This window comes from Strix uralensis, chromosome 6 (genome assembly GCF_047716275.1).
Source record: "Strix uralensis isolate ZFMK-TIS-50842 chromosome 6, bStrUra1, whole genome shotgun sequence".
Taxonomy (NCBI): domain Eukaryota; kingdom Metazoa; phylum Chordata; class Aves; order Strigiformes; family Strigidae; genus Strix; species Strix uralensis.
In genome coordinates, this window is record NC_133977.1 from 26,271,287 (window position 1) to 26,297,766 (window position 26,480).

Consider the following 26,480-nt stretch of genomic DNA (forward strand, 5'->3'; position numbering starts at 1 on the left):
TAAAAGGAAGAAATATAAATTAATTTTTCTGTTACAAATTTTGCAAGTCAAAGACAGGAAATAGCTACAGAGATGGAATGTCGTTCGTACATTCCACCTTTACTACTGCTTAACTGAAAGGATGTGGCAGTCTAGAAAGACAATTAATTGCATATGAGAAATGTATAGCCACAGACCGACTAAATTTCTGCTTAAGGAATCAGCAAAGAAAAATGTCATCTGTAATTCTGAAAGAACTGGAAGAAATATTTAGTTCTGGTTTTGTCTGCTAAGTTTCTCATAATTCCATGTTCTTTAAACTTTTCAAAATGTGATAGCTGGTTTTGGTTTACACAAGAAAGAGTATTAAAATGTGAAAAATTTTCAAAAGTTATACTGGAAAGTAATTTTCTGTTTGGAGAGGATAGTAAGGGGGAAATACTTAGTTGCAGTTGTTACACAATTTCTGTGGGGCTCAGAAGAGCAAGACAGGCAATCTCAATATAGTGAGTGGCATCTATTCCTAGAAATAGTGACAGAAAATTAGTGACAGTTTTTTGACATTTCTTTGAGTTATGAATGTGCTGTCTGATTTATCTAACTATGATAACCCAGCTATGATAGCCCAACTCTAAACTGTTCGGAAAAAGTTCTTTTCACTTGTACACTGGTATACCTAGTCTTGTTTTTCTGCAGCATAAACAAGAAAGAAAATACCTGTCTGCAGTTAAAAAGCAATAGCAGAACCACAGGCAGAGTTACACTTAACTGAATGTATTGCTTAGGCTCCAAATTAATCTTTTCTTCTGCTATTTTTAATGAAAATCCAGAATCCTGCCTGTCAGTGTTTCTGTTCTCACTGTACACTTGACCTAGGCATGAGACCAAGACCCTGGTTCTCTGATGTTGCAGAGTAGGTCATAGGGCATACTTCCCGGCCAAGAAGTGCTGAGCAGTTTCTTAGGAACTGGTGGTGGTCTTGCTACACCCCAGACAAATCCATTTTCTGATTCAATAAATGCCTCCGTGTGTTCCAATGCAAAGTCAAACAGGGTGGTTTCCATCATTGTGGAGTGGAAGGAAGATGCTTCCAGTCAGGAACTCAGTTGCTGGCACTGAATTCAGCTGGAGATGGTGCTGTTAGTTGCTGCTTTCTAATTGAAATGCATGTCTAGATATTTGACTTGAAATAAAGAGAAATAGAGAGAAATTCTCATCTTCTTGGCCATCTATCAAAACTGGCAAGTGACAATTAGAGACTATAAACTCTCAGCTGTTGTCAAAGTTCCTTGTAATTGAAAATCAATAGATTTCGGTGATAGTGTGCTTCCACCGAAAACTGATGGCTCAGTCTTAACTATGAGTTCAGGTTCAGATCTAAGTAGTAGTGTAAACGTAGCTACAGTGATCTGTACGCTGGTGGCAGAGCGCTATCGTAAGGTTATTGGAACAGAGTAATCAAAACCAGTATTAAGATGGGTTAGAGTAATTCATACCTTTTCCGTTTAGTACTTTAGACTGCATAAAAATTGGTAGGAATTCACACTAAAATCTTTCAGATAAGTTTTCAAAAACCAATATGCTCCATTAGTTTATATTCCCTCAACACGGTTCAGTCTGCTATACTTGTGCAGCTTGTGGTCTGTGACAATACTCCCAGGACTATGGGGCTGGGTGGGACTTCTCTTTCCAAATATGACTAGTGCTTTGAAGAAACTCTTTGTTGCTTAGATTCTTAAATCAGCATGAAGTGCTCACCCAGGCAGGCTCTGTTAATTTTCTGTGCTTATTCACATGCTGGTGGCAGAAAATACTCTGGTTTAGGACTAATTTAAAGGAGTTACCACAACAACTTACCTCTCCAAGTCTATGCTTAGAAATAATGTATGATGGCTATGATCTAAGGTAAATTTTTATACTAGCTTTCCTTTACAAACATATTTTTTGAAAACTCAATTTTCAATAGCTGACAGGGATTATAATGATTCTTTCTCAGTGTATAGTTAGAGAGAGGCTTTTTTTCCTTTCCAAGACCCTTATGCAGTAGAGATGTTAGAGTCAGTAGTAAACTAAACCATTCTCATTCTAGCATGCTCTGGCTTTCTATACACAGCTTCTGTTCCTACCAGTAACAAGAATTGGATCATGCTGCGGAACATGGCTTATTCAGACTTCATCTTTTCTTCTCATTCCAAGGGGGGTGTCTTTGAAGTAACCTTCACTGAGAAAGCAGTGGCACACCTCACAAAAAAATCATTGAATGTAATGCAGGTATGGAAAATCAGATTCAGCTGATGTGGAGCTGAGTGTGACCAGAAGTTCTGGAGCAGGATCAGGAGCATTGGAATTAATTTCTGATGCTGAACTGGGCTGTGGTTTCCTCAAGTGGAAGGCTGTTTTACTGCGCATGTTGAAGGAGGTTGTAGTCTAGCTATTCAGCATCAACCCACAGAGATGAGAATGGACATTCTAGTCCAGAAGCTAACCAGGTTTTTTTTGGCAAGTCATCTATTTGCTGTGTAGCAGTGGGTGTTAAATAAGATACATATAAAATACATATAAAAATATATATTGAATACGTATAAATACATATAAAATACATATATACAACTACATATATAAAGATAACAAATACAGAAACCAGAATACTTTCTGATTACTGTGTATGCTTGCTTTAATTTGGCAGGAGTAGACACAATTTATATGGACGCACATTAGACCTTGTTGTGGAATAAGCCAACAGGGCTTTGAAATCTAAAGCAAGGGTTGTGTTGGTCTACCTACATCCAGTCTTTGAAAGGTAATAAACTTGATAATACAAACAGAATTTCACAGTGATGGATTGGTGCGCATAAAGTTAATCTGAGTTTAATATAATTGAAAGTTCTGCTTTCTGTGTTTTATTAAGCTCTCTCACAACAGTGAACTGAGCAGTAAAGGAGAAGGTATTTGCATAAAGCCAGTGACAAGTAATAGATGCTTACAGGCTTTCATCACCACAGTTATACATGTATGTCGAATATACTCAAATGCATGACTGAGTAATTATGATCATGGAATATATAAAGCAAGCTACAGTGTGAAGCAAAATAACCAATTCAGTGCACAGAGCAATACAGAACTGCACCCTGTAAATGAATGTAAATGGACCACAACGGATTAAAACTAAGACAGTGGGGTGATGAAAGGAAAAGAGCAAAGCTGAAATTTGGTAAGCTTTCGTTTCTGTGGTTGGCTCTGCTATTTTCTTCCTTTTTGTCCCTGGGCATCTTTTTTCTTCTTTGTTATTTCATAGAGAAACAAAACACAATGAAAGAATTTACCAAGTCTACCAACAGCCATCCAAATCAATGTCTATATAGTGCTGCACACATGTAAAGTACTTTTCATGTTAGGGTCTGTTCTGTGAGCAGAGATTTCAAATACCATTGTTGAACCAGTCTTTAGTTACAGAAGAAAGAATCCGCAACAATTATAGGAAACAATTAAAGATGCTGCTTTTAATTAAAGCATTCAAAGATATCTTCTGTTGCCTAGAAACAAGCATTCAAAATTATAAGTAATCAAGTAAGAAATAGCTGTGTTCAGATTTTTGCAGTCCACTGGTAGAAATTGAGATAGGAGAAAACACATTTTGAAAATCCATACCAGTTATAATATATTACCACAGAATATTAAGTATGTAAGGGTGAGATGGCTAACAGAGTAAAGGTTTAAATCAGAGCTGGGAATATTAGACCAGAGATGAGACTTTTGAGATACTGTTTGTCTTTTTAGTAAAAAGTCCTCTTAAACTGAGAGAAGGAACCAGGAAGTTTTACCAGATTAAGGTATCAAACAGGACTGCAAATTTAAGCCTCCTATACAGACAACCATGGAAATAGATCTTAACAGTGGATTTCTTTTGCTAATAGTCATATTTACTTAGAGAATTTAAACTGAAAGCTAGTGATAAGTAATCACCACTCAATATAAATAGAACTGAATTCTTCTTTGGAATTATTTTCTATGCATTTTTTTAAGAGTTTATCATCTGTGCTTATCATTAACATATCAAAGATATCTAAGATACAGTCATGGTGTTAGCAAGAGGAATTAACTTCTTATTGAACTTCTTGGGATATTTTCTGGACATATTGCTAGCTCAGAGTTTATACTGATAGGTTTTTGCCTATGGATTGGCATTCAGTTTTATTTCTCATGACAGCTTTCTTCTGCATTAGTGCAGACAAGGCTAGTGTCAACAGTCAACCTGACATGTGTATTCTACAGTAAGTAATAGTCACTTAGCAGAAGAAAACATGTATTATCATTACAAAGTGCCATAGAAAAGAATATGAAGAAACATTTCCCAGGAAGTCAGTGTGATCTTAGCAGAGAGGGCAGCTGTAATGAGGAAGTGATGGAGCATGATATGAAACCTGAGGGCAACGAGTCATCTTGATTATCTGGCTGTCATCTGAGAGCTCTGAAGGAAAAAAAAGGGGAAGTGGCAGAGATCTACTAGGCTGCAGCGTGACATCCCCACTACCTCTGAAGACCATGGTAAAAGTCCCCTTGATTTTAAAGGAAAAAAGGATAGAACCCAGAATGCCTAGACTTAAAAGCTGCCATTATTATGGTCCTGAACTTGAAAAACTGGCATTTATCAGAAATGTTCCTGTCTTTTGAGGATTATGTATTTTGAGTACTCTCTCTTGTGAACTGTAGTTTTTCTTTTTTGCTTTTTTTAACATTTCTATAATGGGATTTTTCATTTCCATGCACTTAGCAAGCTAGCATTTTCAGAATTACCCTCTTCTCATCCAGTTGATTGCCCTTAAATTACGTTTTTAAAATCTGCCCTAGCTTAAGGTGTTTAGCTTTGGGAAGAAACATAGTCAGACAAGAGCCACAAAACCAGCCACAATTTTGTGTGTTATTTTTATGCAGCTATCTTATCTGCTTAGAAATCAAATATCGGAGTACCTATCTTCTCTCCAGAATCATTGCCAGTTTTCTTTTGCAGCATTAAATAAAAAATTGAAGTTGGAGTTCACTCATTCATTACTTTTCAGCATTATTTCTTCCTGCACAGATTCATCTATTTTTTTCATGTGGCTACTAAGAAATATATGTGGATGGTGATTATTTTGCAAGGCTTATATCCATCTTCTAACACTGGTTGATGAGGCATTTATGAAATTTGGCAGCAAGGGCTTGTATGCACTTCTTGATGTCTGACTCTGCTGAATATGTGCACGTCCCTATTAAAATAGTTGTCTCTACATACCACACAAGTTCATGAAACCCATGCTTTAAAAAAAGTTTTGATTTGTCTTTTGCGTGGAAAAGGCTTTTCTTGCATTCACAGGGTCTACAAGTAAATACATCTGAGTGAATAAATGACTGGGTGAAATAAAGTAGTTTGTCTGGTTTCTAATTTTGTATTCCTAAAGGTGAGTCCTTCAGAGACTGAAGGACCTTATCAGAACAGGAAAAGAGAACTTTCTTTTCTGCTGTGCCTACTCTCTGCATGCCTCCAGGATTATGCTATCCTCACTGTTCCCTGGTGCTAAATATAGAAAAAAATAAATATTGGACTAGTAATTTTTTTTCTTTTTTTTTTTTTTTCCACTTCACAGCATTGCATTAACAGAAACTTTCTGTCTTATTCTTAGTTGTCAACACAGATGATGGCCCCAGAGCTCTTACACTGGAGGATTATTTGAATGGAAACTTCCAATATAAAACATTTTTTCCATATTGGGTGTCAGGTAAGTAAGACTTTTTCTCAGACATACATAAGCCTTTCTAATATGTGTTTCCAGACTGATTTACACAGACTCAGAAATGTATTTTCCTTCCGGCTTTACTGTGAATGAATGCTAACTATGAAATTAAACGATCTGCTAGTCAAAACTTATGGTTGAAATTTACTATTCTGTCAGTCATTCTAGAAATTCCAGGTATTTGATGTTTCAACAGACATGTTTGAGTCAAGTATAAACTATAATTTTACAGAGGCCTTCAGTGTTTTATTTCTTTTACTGTCATATTCATTGCAGCAAGTGAAAGAAATATGTCAATGTGTCAGTCATTTCTTAAGCAATCTCCTTTTTTGTGTTTGTCACAGTGCTTTTTCACTTACCATTTGTAATAACTGAAGTAGCCTGTCTTACAGGCCCCATCCTTCTTTGTTTTCAGTAGTACGTAGCTCTGCAATGAGTCCAGCTGTTCTTATCTCATTTAAGGAAATGCTGAAACTGCTGAAATTCCTGGGTTCCAATGCATTGCATAGAAAACAAGGTTGAGTTTCTAAGCAAGTTCCTTAAGGTAGAAGATAAAGACATGAAGTTAATTGCTGCTGATATATCTGCCTGTGTGTGGCTGAAATACTAGTCTTGTTACCATTGAATTTCAGCAGCATCAAAAGGCTTGAGCTAGATTGGATTACATTCTAGTGCACACACTACTACCACTCATATCTATGCAGGAGATAATTGCCTGAAGCAATTGTTATTCTCTGACTAGAGACAAGAAACATAGTGCCTGTTCACGTGGAGTCTTACCAAGTTAGCTTTAACCCACAAGTTTAGAACTGAGCTGAAGCCTTCCAGGACATTGCTAAAAGCAGTTTAAGGTTTACAATTAGCAGTTTGAAGTATGTTGACATCACTTGTCTGATTAAAAATTAGGTCACCATTTGTTAGAATTCTGTGTGAATCTCTGAAGTATGTAGGCAGCATATCACCTAAACCTAATATTCTCCTTCTCTCTTTATATCCTTCTCACTTAGACTTATCTTCCCTCTTAACAGTCACAAAGCTCATGCAAAAGTCATGCCATAGATTCCATAGATAGTTATGCCTACAGCATTGCCTATGTCTACTATTCTTCTGAAGCAAGGAGCTAAAATTGAATATCTCTTCCTAAGGGTGCCTGAGATCACCACAAATGCTGTTACACAAATCACAGAAGTGTGCTCAGAAGATCCAAGTGTGATCTAATTTCCAAAAAATGAACACCTTATACAATGTTTCAGGCTGCTTTTAAATGTTAAAGTCTCCCTCTAGCTACACCAAGTATGTAATTCCTTCTCTCTGTTTATAGCAGATATGTGAAACTAAAATTCTGATCTTCATTCTCTACCAAACTATGGCTCAGGTCTTGAGCACAGGTAGGGTTAAATTCCATTCTCATTGAAGGCTGCTCACCCTCACTTTGTAGGACCTGTGTGAGTAAGGGCAGCATTATTTATGTAGTGTCAGTTACATGGTACTGCTGATATCTGTGGAATCTCTGCAGGTGACAATGTTCTGGTGAAATTATAAGCAAAGATCTCAAATGTTTTCTTTAAAACATTTACATTATGATACTGACCTTCTAATGGGTCTGTCTCTGGTATTCTTGATCAGACATTACTGAACAAAATCTGGCATTCAATTATAAAGTTAACTAGCTAATTCTGTGTGCAGTGTGTAACCTTGTGAACGCACTTAAGAGCCCTGAAGACAGTTTGTTGATAACTCTGTACCTTGGCATCATTAGAAGAAAAACATTTTTTATGTAGATGCCGAAAAATATTTGCTCAAAAGCTATTCATTGACAGGAGTGTGTTTTGATAAACAGATCTGTTCTATAGTATCTTCTCTGCAACGTAACAGCCCTTTTGTCTTATTTATAAAGATAATGAGTATCTTCATCAGTCTGCAGAAGATGATATTATTCTTTACAATGTTGAAATGAACTACCCAACTACCATCATGACTAACAGCACAATGGTATGTAACTTTTCAATTAATAAAAAGGCAACAAAATGCAATTGCATTGCAAATACCAGTTTAAAAGTGAGTAGATTAAAACCTGACTCATCAAATGCTTATTTAAAGTTTTTTTACTAGAATCTAATCTACTTGTTAATCTTTCAGAAACAAGTTAATGCTTCAAATTATGTGTTGTCATCAGACAAATATTTCATAGCTCTGGAAAGCAATTATTCAAAGGTAATTATTTTAATATACTGCTTAATGAAATTTTTGGTTTCATTTAGTATTTTGTTGATTGTGGTTGCCATAGATAAATGTTTCTTGGTTCTTTTTTGAGAAAGGGGTAGGCTGTGAAAAGGCAGCTGATTATTTTTAATTAGATTATCGTTTTCCAAGTTAATAGTATTATTTTCTTGCTTAATTTTTGCAGCTGTGGAGATACTCTTATACAGCATCATACCACATTTATGATCTCATATATGGGTAAGGCCTGTTACTTCTTACAGAGAGCTATGGTGAATACTGTGTAGTGATTTACTTGCAAGCATTTCCACTGAAAAACTCTGCTACCACCCTGCTTTGCTTTTGCCTGAATCTATCAGGTTACTTGTTTGCTTGGAAAAAATGGCCTCTAAGAATATCATACAGTCCTTTCATCTAATCATTCACATATCTGGATTGATACGTATTTCATGCCCTAAAAATTACACTGCTCAAGATTCTCATCTTTTTTTCTTCTCTGCATAATTTTCTCCCACCCTATCTTAGCTGCTTGAGTCCACTTCAGTCTTGCACCTGATGTCTCCATGCCCTTCTGTTGTCTAATTCATCCTTTTTATGGTCAATCTAATCTTTAGCTTTCCTAAAACTCACATGTCCTTTAGTGCTCCAGTGATCTTGTAACAGTCCATCCCAGCTTCCTCAAAAGTTTACAGCTTCTCCCACGGCATTCAGTCTCTTTCCCAAGAGATCTTCCCCAAACCACTCCTCTTTCCACCCAAGTTCAGAGGAGGCCATCTGCCTCCCCGTCACCTTTTTATGCCATAAGTAGCAGCATGACCAAATGCTTCTTAGTTCTGAGCAACAGGGGCTGCACTGAGCTGCGCCATTCTTGGGCAACTGTTGGATCAGGGTGGCAGGAAAAGATTGCTGCAAGCTCATGTGAGTAGAGAGGTACTGCATGTGGATCGTGATCCCTAACAAATGTTAACTGCTGCTGTTATGCTTGCTTCAGTATGCTATATCCTGAGTTTGCATTTCAAGTAACTTGCTGAGACTGTAATGCAGACTGCAGATAGAGCAAATGGCTGTAGATGCTTGTGCAGTATTTGGAAAGAGATAAGGCTGGCTTCTTAGGCTGTTGACTATGTTTTCAAAGGGTTGAATTGCAAGCTTTTTACCAGCACTGGTGCACACCATCACAGTACTGCATGTCTCACTGCCTGCCTTAATTTTGCATTGCTCAAGAAACAATAAGCTGTTCAAAAATATAGCCCTTCATGAATTTTAGATGAATGTACAATATAATGATCCATTTGCACTGTGCACAAAAAGCCATCTCAACTTCTTTCTTTTTCAGTGGTTTTGTAACAGAAAATCAGCTTCCACATAAAATTCAGTATATATCCTGGTCACCTGTTGGACACAAATTGGTCAGTAAAGATAAAGTACTAGAATGATTTTGCTTTATGTGGCTAGAAGACATTTATTTGCCTTTGGTTATGATTTTGTTAGGCCATATTTTTGACAGCCCTGTGTGTATTAACCTTGGTTGTAAGCAAGAATGACAAAAATATCAGTTTTAACTTGTTAAAATTGAACTTGTCTGTGTCTCAGTAGAAGAATCTATGTTCTCAGCTACGTCACGTGTTTGTTTGCTAGCCAGTCTCTTATCAAGAATTGACCAACGTAATTGTATATAGGATTAAATGTAGTTTCAAGGCCTGAAAACCAATGTGTTTTCCTTTGGCACTGTATAACACATGAGTTTACTGTGGAGATTAGAGGTGCAGTATTTAAAATCTTCTCTAAAATTTTTACCCTAGGAAATGGCTGCCAGATTCTGATTACCAAAAAAAATGTTTTCTTTTGTTTTCTTTTTTTTTAATAGCTACTTGATAGCCAAGTACATATTTCTCAGTAATTATAATAAAACTATTGCATATGGTAACAAGTTTATAAACTTTTATACTTGGTTCCAAAGCATCAGTCCAATAATAGTTAGTGGTTCTTTAACTACTTAATCACTACTGACAACATACTTGTGCAAAACAAATTTTTAAACATCATTCTTATTTCAGAAAATACACAGGGAGCTAAATATGAATGGACAATTTATTAGGAAAATTTTTCCATGTTCTAGGAGAGTATCAGTTCTCTCAATTGAATTAAATATTGTTATTTTCTGTATCAAGAATTCTGTAGACAGAACAGAATGAAGATAGTCTCCTATCTTCCTAGTACTAATAGTCTGTGATGTTTTTATACACTCCTTGTATTGTATCTGAGAGTTTTAGGAGTTGCTCTGTTTTTCATTTAAAGCACATAGTTAAAATGTTACACCGATGTTGCTGACAATTGTTTATAGCTTCAAAAGGCATGATTTTCTAAGAAAGTGATGTTCCTGGTGCTGGTTTCTTAACGACATGTCCATTCATTTGACTGAAATTTAGAGATACCCAAGGCCTGCAAGCATTTCTTGCAATAACTCTCTTTTGGTAACTGATTTACTAGACAGGAACAAACTAGTCCAGACAAAATAAAACCCTTTTTAGTCTCATCTCACATCACCTAGGCCTTTTGACAGGTTTAGAAAAGTTCAGTTATTTTTCACTGTTTATTATTTGTTTTTATCTTCTACTTTTGGTGGAACTGGAAGGAAAAGTCACAAAACACTTCGTCTGAGGGTCTCTTAAAAAAAAAAAAAACACCAGCAATTTGAATGAGTTTGAAAGATTTTTATTTTTTATTTCATGATTTTCCACTCCAAAGCTAGCCACAGAATCCTCTGAAGTTTATTAAAATCAAAGGAGTTGTTCAGGATTTATTCTGACATAGTTGAACATACAATCTGGCCTGTAATGTATAATTTATTTACTGAGGTACCTACTTTTGAAGAATTTGCAAGGGTTTTTAGTGTAGCATGTATTTCCTGGTTTGTATTCATTATGTCTTCTTGTTGGTATAATGTAAGAGCACTGACTGCAGAAGATCTTACTCTAACCCCTGTTATTGGTGCCTGTACTCATAAGAAATACTTTCTTGTCTTTAGGTATATGTATATCAGAATAATATCTATTTGAAACAAAGTCCAAGAGAGGCACCAATTAAAATAACTAGTGATGGAAAACAGAATGAAATATTTAATGGGATTCCTGATTGGGTCTATGAAGGTAAGTAAATCTTGAAGGGCAACAACTAACATGTTAAGTGCTTTAGATTACCTGGTTCTCACAATCTGTTCTAAAATATCTGTGATGATACATTATTTTTAGAGCCCTAAGGATTACTTCATTTCCATATTTTATTTGCCATGCAGTGACTGCATTTTGTATTCATAGTGTGTAACCAAAATCCTGAGTCTCTTGTTACTGAAACTGTATCAGTACTTTACAAACTGGGCTTTGTTGTGCTGCACAGGCAGTGACTGGGAATTAAGCTTTAATGGAAGTTTTAATTTCGGTGAAAATTTGGCATTTCAGTGCATCAAAAAAAATTTTAAAGATAAACACATGCACACAAGAAAAACCCAAGTGAGTTAAATGGGATCTGTGTAGCTGTTTTGAGAGCTCTTAAGGCCTTTCAGAATTGAGATGTATTGCAATATGTTTGGTGTTATTTGTTTAGTATTATTCTCTTTACATGTCTAGGTTGCTAAGAGTAGAATGCTGAAATAGGTAAGAAGATAGATTGCAATGATAAACTATTATGAATGATTATTTTTTTCCTCAGAGGAAATGCTAGCAACAAAATATGCACTGTGGTGGTCTCCAAGTGGAAAATATTTAGCATACGTACAATTTAATGATTCTGACATACCAGTTATTGAATATTCATATTTTGGTGAGGACCAGTATCCTAGAAAAATAATTATCCCATACCCAAAGGTATGTTTTCTCATCTTTTGACTTACTTCCTGTTGAGAAATTAGTTATGACAATGATAAAATTAACTGTGCTTAAAAAATGGTTGTACTTCAGTGGTTAAATCCATTGTGGCCTAAATTAATGAAAGAAAACAAACTTAGGCCAAGTTCTGAAAAGGTATAGGTACATTTAGAATTGCATTTATTTAATAATATCAGTGAAATAAATGGAATTACTCATGTAAGTAAAAAGTATGTGCAAAAGTGCATGCTTGCATGATCAAGCCTTGCTTTGTTCAATTCAGTTTACTTATTGTGATGTGTTAACTATGTTAACTATGCAGTTGTTATTTTTCATTACAGTAAATGAATTATGAGACATTTTTTATTTTGAAAAATAAAGACTATGACAGCTTCAGCTTATTTGCACACTTCATAGTGCTTTTTGATCTCAAGGGGCTTTGGATTTTAACTGCTTTCAAGTGCCAGATCTAAGGCAAGAAGGTTTTGGGTTGGCCTTTCTTCAGCATGTACCAGAGAGCTCTCCTGACTTGTCATGTTCATGTGATTGCAAGCGGTCATGTTAATGTATCTTAAGAAGTTACTCACCAGTCATCTGCGTTACATTTCTAAAGTCAAGCTGGATGGTTTAGACCACACATGGAGGAGAATTAAAAAAATAATAATATATGCAATGAATAAGCAAGCATGAAATCAGTTTAAGCTAAACCATTTTATTTCACAGCTGGGATCTCAAAGACCACTTGCAATCATGTGAATATACTCCTGCAGTTTTTTGCCAAAGTAAGTGTAGCATGTGCTGCAAAGATCCACACTGCAAATAGAGCATTGGTTCCCATCAAGCACGTTTTCTGTATAGAAAGGCACTAAATTTGACTGTTTAAAAGGTTTTCTTCTTTATATACGAAATGGTGCAAAGTTAAGTAACATACTACTGCTGTAGTGTCACTCTGAGATCTTATAAGACCACATTTGCCCTATTACACTCAACTGAATAAATATTTTTTAACCTATCTCCTTTTCTGCAAAAAGTGTTGTAATTTTCCTCGATCTGAGTTGTTCAGAGCCTGATTGGAATAACCTGATACATTTTCTTTGAAGGCTGGGGCTAAAAATCCTACTGTTAAAGTGTTTATTGTAGACACTATTAACGCTGAAGTGTTTGATCCTAAGGAGGTGCCAGTTCCTGCAGTCATAGCATCCAGGTAGTGTGCCCTCAAATATGTCTTCTCTTTTTTAAAAAAAAAAAAGTTTTTGTCTATTTGTTTCAAATGCTTGGACCTCTGAGTTGTTTTCTGTTTCTGACAGTGGAGTGCCTAGGTGGATCAGAAGCTAACTAGAAATGTATTTGATTCTGTCTGTCCATATGATACAAAGAACAAAATAAATCCCCAGGATAGTGGATGCTTTGTCTTCCACAGAGCAATATGGGGGATAAAATCTGTAGCAACGCTTCTATATTCCTGTTCTTAATAACCATAGTTTCTTTCTCTTTTTTCTCTTATTTTTTAGTGATCATTATTTTACTTGGCTTACTTGGGTAACAGATAGTCGAATCTGTGTGCAATGGCTAAAGAGAATCCAGAATTTTTCAGTCTTAGCTATTTGTGACTTCAAAGAAAATTCAAATACTTGGGACTGTCCAGAGGTAATAAAGTTGGAAATATAAATTTAATGTTGCTAAGATTAACATTTGTTAATCCCATCTGCATAGCTATTTTAACACCTACTAGTCATGCACAGGTTGCTCTGACTTACTTGAAGTATATTTAATCTTGCCCTGAATTCTTTTAGAAAATAATTGTGTGCATGCCATAATTGTATTTTCCAGTGTTTCATCAGATTCATGTTTTAGCTACTAGTGATACCTTTTTTAATATTTTAATTGCTGCGAGAGAGGTGAAAAAATTTTAATTGCACCAACAAGAAATAAAATCACCAAAATATTTTTTTAGTGAGGCTTAAATAACAAAGCAACAATGGAAAGAAAAAAGCTATTGAGCAGCTTTCAATACTGCTGTTTAGTTCCTTCTTACTTCCTCATCTCTTCAAAAGTGGAACCATATAGGATCTTTATTGTTTTTTAAAGAAAATCTTAGATTACTATGTTGAAATTTCATACTAAGTCTGACTAAATCATGTCCTTTATGATTAATGTTAGTTGAAACAACATATAGATTAAAAGTAAGGCAGGCTTTCAGGAGGGAGAACAACTTCTATCAAATCATACAGTTGGAGAAAGCAGGCAAGTTTTCACAATCCCTTTTTCAGATCTGAAAAGAAAACTTCAGACTAATTGCAACAGTAGCTCTATGTTTTGTTTAAATATGTCATTCTATCATGAAGACAGTTTGGAGGGAAAACCATGCTCTGTTGAGCAGAAGGATAGCTTAGATGGCTTAGCTATCTTCACCTATATGTAAATAGGTACAGATCTTACATACAGAAGCCTTTTTGAAAAAAATATTTCTTTAAAAGACCTTGTAAAGCCTGAAGACGGTAGACACTGATAAATTCATATGGATCCTGAAGGAAAGGATAACCCTGAATTTCAGTAACTCCAGTACAGAAGTCTCATTTATTGTCTTTTCGTATTGATGCTGTTTGTATGTCTTGTTTTTAGAGTTTATGGTGCAGAACACCTATAAAAACTAGCATTAGGATGAAACCTTGAACTAATGGGAACTAAAAGGCAAGAATACTTATAAAAGTGTTCTGTATAACTCATAAATTGTAAATTGATAATTTATTGACACAGCCTTTCCAAGACGAAAATAATTTTTATTCCTCTGTGACATGACAAATTGTTGCAAAGTTAAAAGGAAGTTAAGGTCCTATTCTTTCAAAAATATTATCTTTGAAGTAATTTTCCACAGAGAAATATCTTAATTTATTAGAAAAAAATACATATTTACTGCAGCATGTGATGTGTTTCCTAAGTAATTGTTCCATTATATAAGTACATTAACACTGAATCTCTATCTCGCCTCCAAGTAACCTACATATTAATAGCTAAATATTTTAACATACAGAAAAAAAAATTAAGGTTTCAAGGATTCTACCATAATCCTTTAACACAAGTACAAAGTACTTTAACACAAGCTTAATTTTAAGCATATAATCGGTTTTATTTATTTCAGTAAGTCTATTTATGTGTTTAAAATTAAGCATGCACTTTGGCCACAACAACCCCCAGCAGCGCTACAGGCTTGGGGAGGAGTGGCTGGAGAGCTGCCAGTCAGAGAGGGACCTGGGGGTGTTGATTGACAGCCGGCTGAACATGAGCCAGCAGTGTGCCCAGGTGGCCATAAAGGCCAATGGCATCCTGGCTTGTATCAGAAACAGCGTGGTCAGCAGGGACAGGGAAGTGATCTTACCCCTGTACTCGGCACTGGTGAGGCCGCACCTCGATTACTGTGTTCAGTTTTGGGCCCCTCACTACAAAAAGGACATTGAATTACTCGAGCGTGTCCAAAGGGCAGCGAAGCTGGTGAAGGGTCTGGAGCACATGTCGTACGAGGAACGGCTGAGGGAACTGGGGTTGTTTAGTCTGGAGAAGAGGAGGCTGAGGGGAGACCTCATCACCCTCTACAACTACCTGAAAGGAGGTTGCAGAGAGCTGGGGATGAGTCTCTTTAACCAAGTAACAAGCGATAGGACAAGAGGGAATGGTCTCAAGTTGCACCAGGGAAGGTTTAGACTGGATATTAGGAAGCATTTCTTTACAGAACGGGTTGTTAGGTGTTGAAATGGGCTGCCCAGGGAGGTGGTGGAGTCCCCATCCCTGGAGGTGTTTAAGAGTAGAGTCGACATAGCGCTGAGGGATATGGTGTAGTTGGGAACTGTCAGTGTTAGGTTAACGGACTAGATGATCTTCAAGGTCCTTTCCAACCTAGATGATTCTGTGATTTTGTGATTCTATGTGCTTAATTGCTTTGTTGGAACCAGACCAGAACAATTAACATCTTGCAGGACTGTGTTCATGATCCTTGTTTAATTGCATTTCTCCATGAAACCTTATTTATGGAGTCACTACTGACGTTTCTATAATTCTATATTTATACAGTGATACAATGCTTTTATCACATTAAAGTTTGCACAAATGGCCAATTGAAAGAGTGTGAACAGATGGGAGTGCTGCATTAGCTCTATTTGCCATTAGAAAGTATATCTCTGTACGTTTCCATTGGCAAAAATAGTTCTCTTGTTGATTTCAGCTTAAATCGAGACTCTAATGTATAATAAATGTGCTAGGCTTTCTGTACTTGAAAATAATAACAAAATATAATCTACAAGATGTTCCTAAAGTGTTGAAATGTTCATGTGTTCAAGTCTTGCTCATGTGAATAGACCATAAAACTAATATGACTTCAGTGGAACTATTCATGTGAGTAAAAGCTAGGCATGTGTTTGTGAAATGGGGATTTCCTATAAAGATGCCAGTTCTCTAATTAAATTCTGTAAATACTTCAATACACAGAAAAATCCCATAGAAGTCAGTGGGACTACTCATATGAGAGAAGTTAAATATATCTTTAATGTACTATGTCATCAAGATCCGAGACTTAATTTAAAGAAAGGAAAATAAATTTAGGATGCAGATAATAAAACAATACATCCCATTTTTCTTATCTTAAAAAGAAATAAAATTCATCTTCTGAGTTAATAGCTCAGTGGAGCCCTTGCAAAGTACTAGTCTTCTAAGGGGCAAGTACCTGCCACTTTTGCTCAAATAAGTCACGTTACAGGGACTAAATTGAAAGGGAGAAAGCATGATTCTGAATGCCAATGAGATTACATTGAGGATAACAGATACAAACCATATTCTTTAGAAAGCAAATTTGTTAAATTTATTTCAGACTGTGAAGAAATACTGTATTAAATGAGCAGTATACAGAAAAGTTTGCAAGATAAAAAAAGAGATACATTGATTGAATGCAGAATTGTTAAATATTAAATCACCTGTTCCATCCAACAAGCAAGATATTACACTCTTCAATGAGAAGTATTGAAAATGTAAAACATAAATAAAAATGTAAAAGCACCTTTAGCTGCAGGAGATCCATTTATGCTCACTACAAGTCTTTTTAAAAATCAGCTTTAAGAATGTTACAGGAAGTTAAGACCTGCTAAATTTATATTCATGTCTTAGGATATGATAATCTGGGTGATTTTTGATGCCTATATTATCTTTGCCAATCCTTAATTCTTCTTTCTAAATACGTTATTTGTAAGATTTTTTAAAAGTGTTGAAAATCGGGCCCTTTAATATCTCTAAGCTGAACACCAAATATGGAGACACTTGATTTCTATGTACTTTACTTAGTTAATGTCTTTGGCTTGTATTTTTAAGGTTTTTAAAGGTTACTTAAGGTTACATTTAAAAGATATACCTAGTAGTCACATTATCCACTGTTATAAATCAACATCCCAGCTTTGAAATGGAAGGAAATAAATCAAATTAACCAGCAGAGAATCTAACACAGATTTTTAATATTATTATTCTTGAAATTATTTTACTTGGTTTTTTACTGAAATATTCATGAAATTAAGTAGTTGTTAATTCTTGCTTTCAGTGAAAATGTTGCAGTTGTTTCAGTGAAAAGGTTAAAACAATTACTTTAGATTTTATTTAGCTCTGATGACAGCTGTTAAAAAATAATATTTTAATTAACATAATGGTATTAATACAGTAATTTTATTTACCTCAGACAACCTTCAAGTCCCTGAACCTTCATAGCAAGTGTTCTATAATTCTCTTTTGCAGGCAGCTACAGATTTTTTATTTGAAGATTTTGAATCTCCATAAATTCATACTTGAACTTCTTAAAGAGTGTGCAATTGATTTTGTTTTTCAGAATCAACAGCATATAGAAGAGAGTCAAACAGGATGGGCAGGCGGAGTAGGTTTGGTTGTTGTACTCTATTTTGATTTAATGAAAAGCCACAGCTTTCTGCATCTTCACAGCAGTGTTTTGAAACATGAAGCACCATTCTGAGTCATACAACACTACTGTTTAAACCTGTTGCACTGTAGGATTGAGACAATGCTGTGCTAGGCATAGAGTATCTGGCTACCTGCTTTCTGAGTTTAAAGACACTTCTTCTGTCTCCTTTTGCAAATCTTAGACCAACTGAATAGACACTATACTGAAAGGAGGGAAGTAATGAAAAGAGGTAGATTTATAGTGCAGTGTAATTCTTAGAAGCATCCTGGAGGCAAAGAATAGATGTGAAATTCCTCTGATGTCACTAGGGCAAGAGATAAGGTCAGTTATACCATAGCACTTTAAGAATAAAACCTGTCCATTCAGAACACAATTTTAGTGCTAAGTGCTGCACATCTTCAGCTTGGGAGGAACTTTCAAGGTGAGATACCCCACTTACAATGATAGTTGATACTTCTCTGCATACTCTGATACTTCCCCTAAGCAAAAGAAATTTTCTCTACCCAGTAACCTTTATCTTGGAAGAGACATAACACCTGTCTTTGGAAACTCACAGTAGAAACAAACCTGCAAGGAAATTGTAAGAGCATGAGATCAGTATTTACAGTCATATATTCTAACAGTGAATATGTATTATTTCTTATGTTTACTGCTCGAGCAGGGGAAGTTACCAGAATTCAGTATGGTAATCCGCACACTGTGCCTGAGTGTTCTGCAGTGGACTTAACTGAGAGTTTCAATTTTAAGTACAGTGTCCTTTAAGAGACATGTTTTTATGTGAAGTGAAGATTACACATTTACAAGGATTAGTTATTTTACTTGATCCCTTTTTTTGCCTCTTGAGGTTGTGATGACAGGTTTTTATTAGAGCTAAAAAAAATTGCACATATGCATAAATCCCTGCTTTAGCCTGTATGGGATTTCAAGCATTAGGAATATTAGAAGCAGGCTCCAGAACAATTTAGCTTGTGGTCACAGGTTCTAGTCGAGCTTGGGTTAGTATTATTGAAAAGTCATACTCAGGAACATTTGGTGCTATGTTTGAAGTGCTTGCAGGTCATTCTTCTCTGTGTTTTGAAAATAAAACTCACAGTTGCAGTAACTCATCCTTGACTGACAATCTTAGCAAAGAGGTGATGGTTTGAAAGGAAGCAAAAGTTGAATGGTTTTATCTGGGATAATCTGTTCTTTAACATTAGTGGAATAGTATGGGAAACTTCAGATATCCATTTACTTAGTGCTGTATTTGCTCAGTGAAATAGCCAGGCTCTGTACTCCACAGGATTTTCAGTCTGGCACTATTCATGAACATTAGCTTTATTCAGAAACTTAATTTTTAAAAATCACCTGTAACTATTTTTAAATAACTAAAGAAAGTTCATTCAGAATATTCAAACAAATTATTCCACTTATAAGTAGAGAGTTTGCATTTGTGGGGTACTCAAAGTATCTATATTATCAGTTTAAGAAATCTGACATGACGGGTTAGAAATTGTAATGTACTGACTGGGAGATTGAATATCACAATGTAAACACTTGTGCAAAGTACTTTGTCCAATCTGAACTGATTAAATTGTCTTGTTACTTTTAGTATGTGTACTATAATCTGCTAAACAGCTTGGGCAGTCTTACTTATGTCTCATCTACCATTTTTCTTCCATTGTTTCAGTTCTTTGTTTCTACACCATATTTTACATCAGACAGCAGTTCATACTACAAAATTTTTAGTGACAAAAATGGTTACAAGCATATTCATTACATCAATGGCTCTGTGGTAAGTCAAACAAAATGTGCTACATTGATCTGCTCTAAGTTCCTGAAATAATTCTACAATATTCAGTAACTTATATGTCTTGCTTCACAGGAGAACGCAATCCAAATTACAAGTGGAGAATGGGAGGCAATATACATTTTCAGAGTAACAAATGATGCAATGTAAGTATAAAGAGAACAGGTTGTGAGTGTTGTCAGTAAAAGGAACACTTAATCATTTGAACACCATTTGTTAACCTATCAAGTTATAACTAGGTATGATTTGGTTTGTATCTGAATGTATCCACAACAAATCTGTATGCAAAGGCACTGCACAGGTTTGCTTATGGGAGATTCTTTGCAAATTGCCCTCGTTTTTCTACTTATTTTCAATCACCCATCTTAGAGAGACTTATTTAGAAATATTTAAATTTAATCATGTAGTTAACCCCCATACAATTTGCAGTTACTTCTTTTTTTATGGTCTCTCATTCAGCTTATGATATAGAGAGATATAGCTTACATAATTGGAGTGATTAGCTCATGCGAATTAAGATAGAACTCCTATTTATATGGTTTATTTGTCATCTAATCAGAGCTTGAGCAAAGATTCATTAACATGAAAGGTATATAAGCTTAATTTACTCTTCCATCACATGCAGAAATCTCAAAAAGTCTAAGTTAACTTCCAAGACGGCTTTTCATCTTGATGCTGGTTCATAGGTCATCACTTTATGGATTATTTATTAACATATACATGAATTTACAGTTTCTATTCAAGCAATGAATTTGAAGGCTATCCAGGAAGAAGGAATATTTACAAGTAAGTGTTATCAACATTACCTTAATGATCTTAAGTTAATAGAAGATAGCTCTGGATTTGTCAATAAAATAATTCTGTTTCAAGATGTTTAAAGTGTAATTTTACAAGCTGTTTTAACTAAATCTTGACTTTGGATTATATCTGAGAACCAAGGAGAAATAGTATTATAAAGTTTAAATATGCTCTTAGGGAAAAAATTTGATAAAAAGGGAAAACATTTTTAAATTGAACTGTTCTGAAAGTACGGTGCCTATGCTCTAGAATGTGAGGCAGACACATGTAAAGTTAGTTGTAGCAAAATAAATATTGCTTTATTTTATTTTTTTCCTAGAATCAGTATTGGAAGTAAACCTATCAGAAAACAATGCATTACTTGCAATTTGAGGAAAGAGAGATGCCAGTATTATACAGCAAGGTTCAGTGAACGTTCTAAGTATTATGCCTTGATCTGTTATGGTATGTATAGCATGGAAGCAAACATATCAGTTGTTCTTTCAAATTTATCAGAGGTGTAGATAATACTGATTATCTCAAATAATAGATAGATGAATCATAGAAATTTCACAGTAACCAGGAGAGATTTCCAGAAAGATAATTTTTCCATGTCCAAAACCCTTGGGAAGATGTTTCAGAAAATACAAATATTTTCACTCTATAATTTTTTACTTTTTCAACAAAAATCTTGGTATTTTTAGAATGAAAAACAAATTTGTGAAAATCCTTCATGGCACAAAACAGATTCTAATCTGGCTCATCAAAGTCACATTTCTTGCAGCAGCAAGAGCAGGGTTTAGAAACACACACTGATTTCCAATTCATGTGATCAAAAGTTAGCTATGAGAAACTACTGTAATGTGTTTCCCAACTGAAATTATTAAAACCTGTGTCAGCCACAAAAAGTTGGATATTTGCTACCTGAGAACATTTTTAATAACTGAACTAAGAAAAAATCAATTCATCTAGATTTGTGATCATTGAAAACACTTGTAACACAGGAGTATTAAATGAAGTCTTAGCTCTTTTGAAATGTTAGGTGATTTCAGTGACTTGAGGTTTCATCCGTTGCTGTAATCAAAGAACACTGAAGTCACAATCTAAAAAAAGGAAAGAAAAATATCCAAGATTTTTCTTTTGCATATTTCATATAAAGTTTACTGTTCTGATTCTGCACTGACTGATCAGCTGAAGAGTTCCTTAGAACTTCCATTGAGCAGAGAAGCAAATGTAGCAAATAATAACACCTTTCAATCATTCTTGCACAAAATAGCCACTAAGGTCATCACCATATGAAAGCCACTCACCTTCACAAATATGATGTGACATGTTCTCAGAAGAATGTTTCACATTGTTAATTCTGCATTCGCCTTATGTAATCACATCTCAGGTATTAACTAGATGTCACTTCATCTCTAGGGAGGAAGAGTTTGTTAGTAGATTTAAAGTTACTTCTGTTATGTTTGATAAGCAGTGCCTATATGTATACAAGTCGGTGTACACACAGTACCTTATGTGTTTTGTGCAGCAGGGACTAGTGGGTTACACAGCAGAGAAGATTCAGATTTGTGTATCAACTCTGAGCACTTTAACACCCCTGCATTACCAGTGTTAATGTAATACACACTCCATCATCAAATTCCAGCTTCAAACTATAAACTGCCTTCTTACCATTCTTATGACAGGTCCTGGGATTCCCATTTCTACTCTTTTTGAGAACCACGGTGATAGAGGTACTGCAAATATCCTGTCTATTTCTGAGCAATTGTTTTTCTCATTGATCTTCACTATGCAGATCCTCTAATACAATAGTATTGTGATCAACAAGCCTTTCATCTCGTTTCTTGTCGAAATATCTAGTGTCTTTCTAGATTTGTTTAGTAAAATTCAAGTATCAGTGAACACACTGATGCCTTTATTTTCATTCCTGAGTCCAGCACTTTTATATCATCCTGAAGTTTTTCCTTTTCCTTTTCACATTTTGTTGAACACAAGACTTTCTGAGTTTTTCCATGAAGCAACCCTATCCTATGTAGAAGGCAACAGTGTACTATTTAGAGTTTGCAGTTTGAGCTATTGTACTGTACTAATTAGAATTTGGATCAGTGACTTGCTCTTCAGCTGTCGGTAGAGATGTCAGGGAAGAGCAGAAGCTCTTTCAGATGGTTAGTTCAAATAACTGCTTCAGACAAGGTGTAATTATTGATACAAAATGGGAACTTCAGCAAGAAACATTCAGAGCCCTCATTCTTTAAGTAGCCTCTTAGTGAGGACTGTTTGCAACCAGGCCAAGCAGGAATTTGCTAACCATTAATTGCTCTGCAGTGAGTTTTCTCTCTCTGTCCCTTGTTTTTCCCTAAAAATTCTTCTCCAACTTAAAGCCCTCAGTTCTGAAATGTTATGAAAACTAGCATGGTCCTGTAAAAAACTTCAGTGATTTGGCAGTCCCCCTTCCTTCCCCAATAATCAGTGGAAACACATGGGTAGGTCTAATGCCAGGGTCCTTACAGTTCAGCCCGTGTTGGTAAGCCACTATTAACTGAGTGTTTTATGACCAGAAGACACATGAAAACATGAGGAAGACAAATGCCATAATATCATTAAACTAAATTAATCAGTGGTGATTCGTGCAGAAGTCAATGAATTGCAACATAAGATTATTTGGACTCCCATATGAGTTGTTTTTTAGTTTTTAACCATGCAAAAATGTCTTTAGGTGGAAAAGATTGGTCAACATGTCTATTTCAATTGTGCTATAAAAACACTCTTCTTCAGGTATTTCTTTTGCAGAAGGTTTAAAGATTTAAGTACAGCTAATGCTTGGATGTTTTCATATTTAATCCATTGTCATAGCTCTCTCTTTTCCATGATTTATTAGGACCTTGTGTATCAAGGGCCCCTACTACTTCCTTATCAACATACAAATTGCATGAAATGCAGCTAAGTGTCCAACTACAAGTATGTGTTTCTTAACCTCTCTGCAGAAGATAACAGCTTCATTTAATGGATCTTCACCATTAGTTTCATGATGTGTCACTCTGCTGTGCTATTATTCTTCAGGAATAAAAAAAAAAAATCAGGCTTCTCTTTGACTTTTTCATGGCCTTTTTTGGATTAATTTTCAATAAGTCCCTTGCTTTTGTAATCTCTCCTGTGGTGCAAAATTATTTTTAGTAGATCCGTTTTCATTGCAGTTGTCAGCATTTTGAAAATATGAATTTTAGTAGGAGGCATGCAGTTAAACTAATATACAACAGTTTGGAAGCCCCTTCCAGCATGCCTACAATTCATTTGTGGTAATGGGCAAGTTTCAGGAGTTTTGAGGAGAAGGATGGAAAGGGTTCAGCTGAGTTAGGGTGAGTATCCAAAACTAGGATAATCTTTCAGCCGTAAACCCCCCTTGACTCTGCAAAACTTTTCAAGAGTACTTTGAAAGAACAAATTCCAGTGTTGTATTTCTGGCATGTCTTGAGCACTATCTAGCTCAAGTTGTGCTGAGAGAGGTACTTCTGGTTTTTTAAGAATTTCCAGAAACAGGAAGTGGTTGCCATTTAAAAAAAAAAAAAAAAAGGTATGCTAACAAAGAAAAATCTCCTGCAGTTTTAAAAGATTCTTTCATTTTGAAGGTGAAGCTAAAAGTCACAGATTTCCATTATGTACAATATTTTTCATTCATCACTACTCATGGGAAAACACATAAATAAACAAGTAATACCCAGTGGACTCATAAAATACAGTTCTGCCATCTGTGCTGGAAATTAACTAAATTTTAAATAGTACTTTTTGAATTATATAACTGTAAATTGTGTCTAAAGCAGGTAAAACAAAAGTTTTAAATATTCTTAGATTTAAAAAAAAAAACACCCACAGAACAAAAAAAAACCCAAAATCAAAAGAGGTTCATTAAGTGTGCAGTAATATATTACTAAGGACAGTTAAATGGTAAGTCTAGTATCTTTCTGTAGGAGTATACTGTACGTAAGCAAGGGTTTGCCACAACCCCTTAAGAAACTGAATTTCCTGTGTTAGCCCAGAAACAAAATACTCCCAAACATCTATGCACTTAGCCACACTGCCCAAGGGTCTCAGAGATTATTAAACTGATGTTACTGTGGGAGATACAGGACTGTGTTTTGCATGATGGGATGAATTTTGCATTTCTAGCTCCCACCATGTTAAAAACCTGGGATGAGGGCTGTGCAGGAGAAAGGAGTTTCTTCATAACATCCAGGACTCTTAACACTCAGAGGCAACATGTGAAATGATCTGCATTACAAAATGTACATCCTATAAAAATCTAACAAATAATTGCACTATAATACCAGTGCCCTGCTTTTATTCAGCTATGTGATCAAGCCCAGTTTGAAGTGTCTAAGTTGATTTCATTGCTGTGCTTGTAAAATTTATAGATCTTTCTGTTCTAATAACACAAAATAAATGAATCCCAAGTAATGAAGAGAAATTAGCAATAAATTAGTTAATAATTGAAGCATTTCTTTTACTTAGAGCTCAGAGTACTGGAAGACAATTGGGAATTGCAGTCTGCTTTGCAAGAGATCAAACTGCCAAAAGAAGAAATTAATAAACTTGAAGTGGATGGTATAAGTAAGAATTAGACATCTTTATTATACTTTTTATTCCTACCATTTTAATATTTTACCTTCATTTAGTTATAGTAAGTATCATCTTTCTGTAGAACAAACTTGTTAGCCTGTCAGATTGGGAAGAAGAGGCCTGGTTCTGCCCTGTTTGACAACAACCAATTTGTCTGTGCCTCAGGGTATCTCTCAGTAATATAGTAGTTAAAATACATCTCTGCTTCACAATGCAAATTTGTTTTTAATTCTTTAATACTATTGGTAAAGTGTTTAAATATCATGTAGAAACATTATAGTACGGTGGTAATAAATTGTGAAATGCAAACGGTTGTTGATGTGTTACAGGTTATATTAACTTGCATACGCTGTTGTTTTCACTAGTGACTTTACAAAGAAAATTCCATGGTAATGAATCAGTGTAAACTTTCCAAAACTCATTTCTCATAATCTTAACAACAGTTATATTTCTAGTTGTGTTTTTCTAGGCACCTGGAAAACTGAGAACCTAGAGTTATGTGAAATAATACTTTTATGCATAGCTAAATTAAAATGGGCACTTTATTTCTTCAAAGTTGTTCTTCGACAGCTCAATATAAACAGTTACTTGCATCAGTTCTGTGATTCGCAGTTCATGCATTGTGTAGTTTGTCTGATTCATTTTCATATACTATTACACCAAACTCTGGATTATGCTTGGAGGAATCATTTTAACCATTAACAATATAATTTTAATATGTCTTTTCTAGATTTGTGGTACAAAATGCTTCTACCCCCACAGTTTGATAGATCCAAGAAGTACCCTCTGCTTATTCAGGTGTATGTAACGCTTCCTTTCTTTGAATGTTGTTTTGTCAGGAAACATTTCTTATAATTTAACAAAACCTAGGACATTTGCAACATTTTATGAAGCAAAAGCAAAACCACTTAGTTCTGTTTTGTTTATTGTGGTGGGGGTTTTGATACATTTCTGGAAGAGAAATTCAACCCAGTGGAATCAATGAGGTTTTTAATGTTAATCTTAGCATGGCAAGGATTAGTTACTCAGAGAAAGAAAAGGGCTAAAAACATGTGGACTATTGCTTGGAGTTCTTAGCTCTGTTACTGCTTCTGTTTATCACGAGGCAGCCCGAAATTATTGATTTCAGCTTGGCTAATATGAAAAATACAAGAGCCTGCTTCATTTTTTAGAAGAAAACCCAAACATCCCTAAACCATGTGGACCACCTTCTTTGATCAAATGTTCCTTCTAAAGAGTATTTGACATGAATTTAATTTATTGCAGGCAGAAAAGGCAGTGATGGAAAAAAAATGAGACAGAAAGGAAAACTGAGTGGGTGTAATAAACTTTACATTATTTTTTATTAACCAGTGATGATCCACAAGTCCAAGAATGCTAAGTATGTTTGAATGAAGTTTAGAGTAGAAGATTAAGTCAGTCATGTCCTTGAGGTCAAATATGTAATTTGCATTAGGCCATTCTTATGAGGAGTGTCTCTCTGTGTTGCTCAGCTATGTGGGGTGTGTTCTGCCCAC

The 26,480-nt window shown here is 35.2% G+C and overlaps 1 protein-coding gene across 1 annotated transcript in view; it reads left to right on the forward strand.

Annotated features, from left to right (window-relative positions):
• FAP (fibroblast activation protein alpha) overlaps positions 1-26,480 on the forward strand; it is a 41,253-nt gene that overhangs the window by 2,229 nt on the left and 12,544 nt on the right. Inside the window, exons 3-19 of the mRNA XM_074872294.1 lie at positions 5,640-5,735; positions 7,648-7,742; positions 7,890-7,964; positions 8,158-8,210; positions 9,307-9,379; positions 10,999-11,119; positions 11,679-11,833; positions 12,934-13,037; positions 13,345-13,480; positions 17,691-17,735; positions 19,450-19,554; positions 19,645-19,715; positions 20,302-20,355; positions 20,687-20,811; positions 22,035-22,082; positions 24,856-24,954; positions 25,694-25,763. Of these exons, the coding sequence (XP_074728395.1) occupies positions 5,640-5,735; positions 7,648-7,742; positions 7,890-7,964; positions 8,158-8,210; positions 9,307-9,379; positions 10,999-11,119; positions 11,679-11,833; positions 12,934-13,037; positions 13,345-13,480; positions 17,691-17,735; positions 19,450-19,554; positions 19,645-19,715; positions 20,302-20,355; positions 20,687-20,811; positions 22,035-22,082; positions 24,856-24,954; positions 25,694-25,763 (1,525 nt within the window). The remainder of the gene's footprint in view (positions 1-5,639; positions 5,736-7,647; positions 7,743-7,889; positions 7,965-8,157; positions 8,211-9,306; positions 9,380-10,998; positions 11,120-11,678; positions 11,834-12,933; positions 13,038-13,344; positions 13,481-17,690; positions 17,736-19,449; positions 19,555-19,644; positions 19,716-20,301; positions 20,356-20,686; positions 20,812-22,034; positions 22,083-24,855; positions 24,955-25,693; positions 25,764-26,480) is intronic.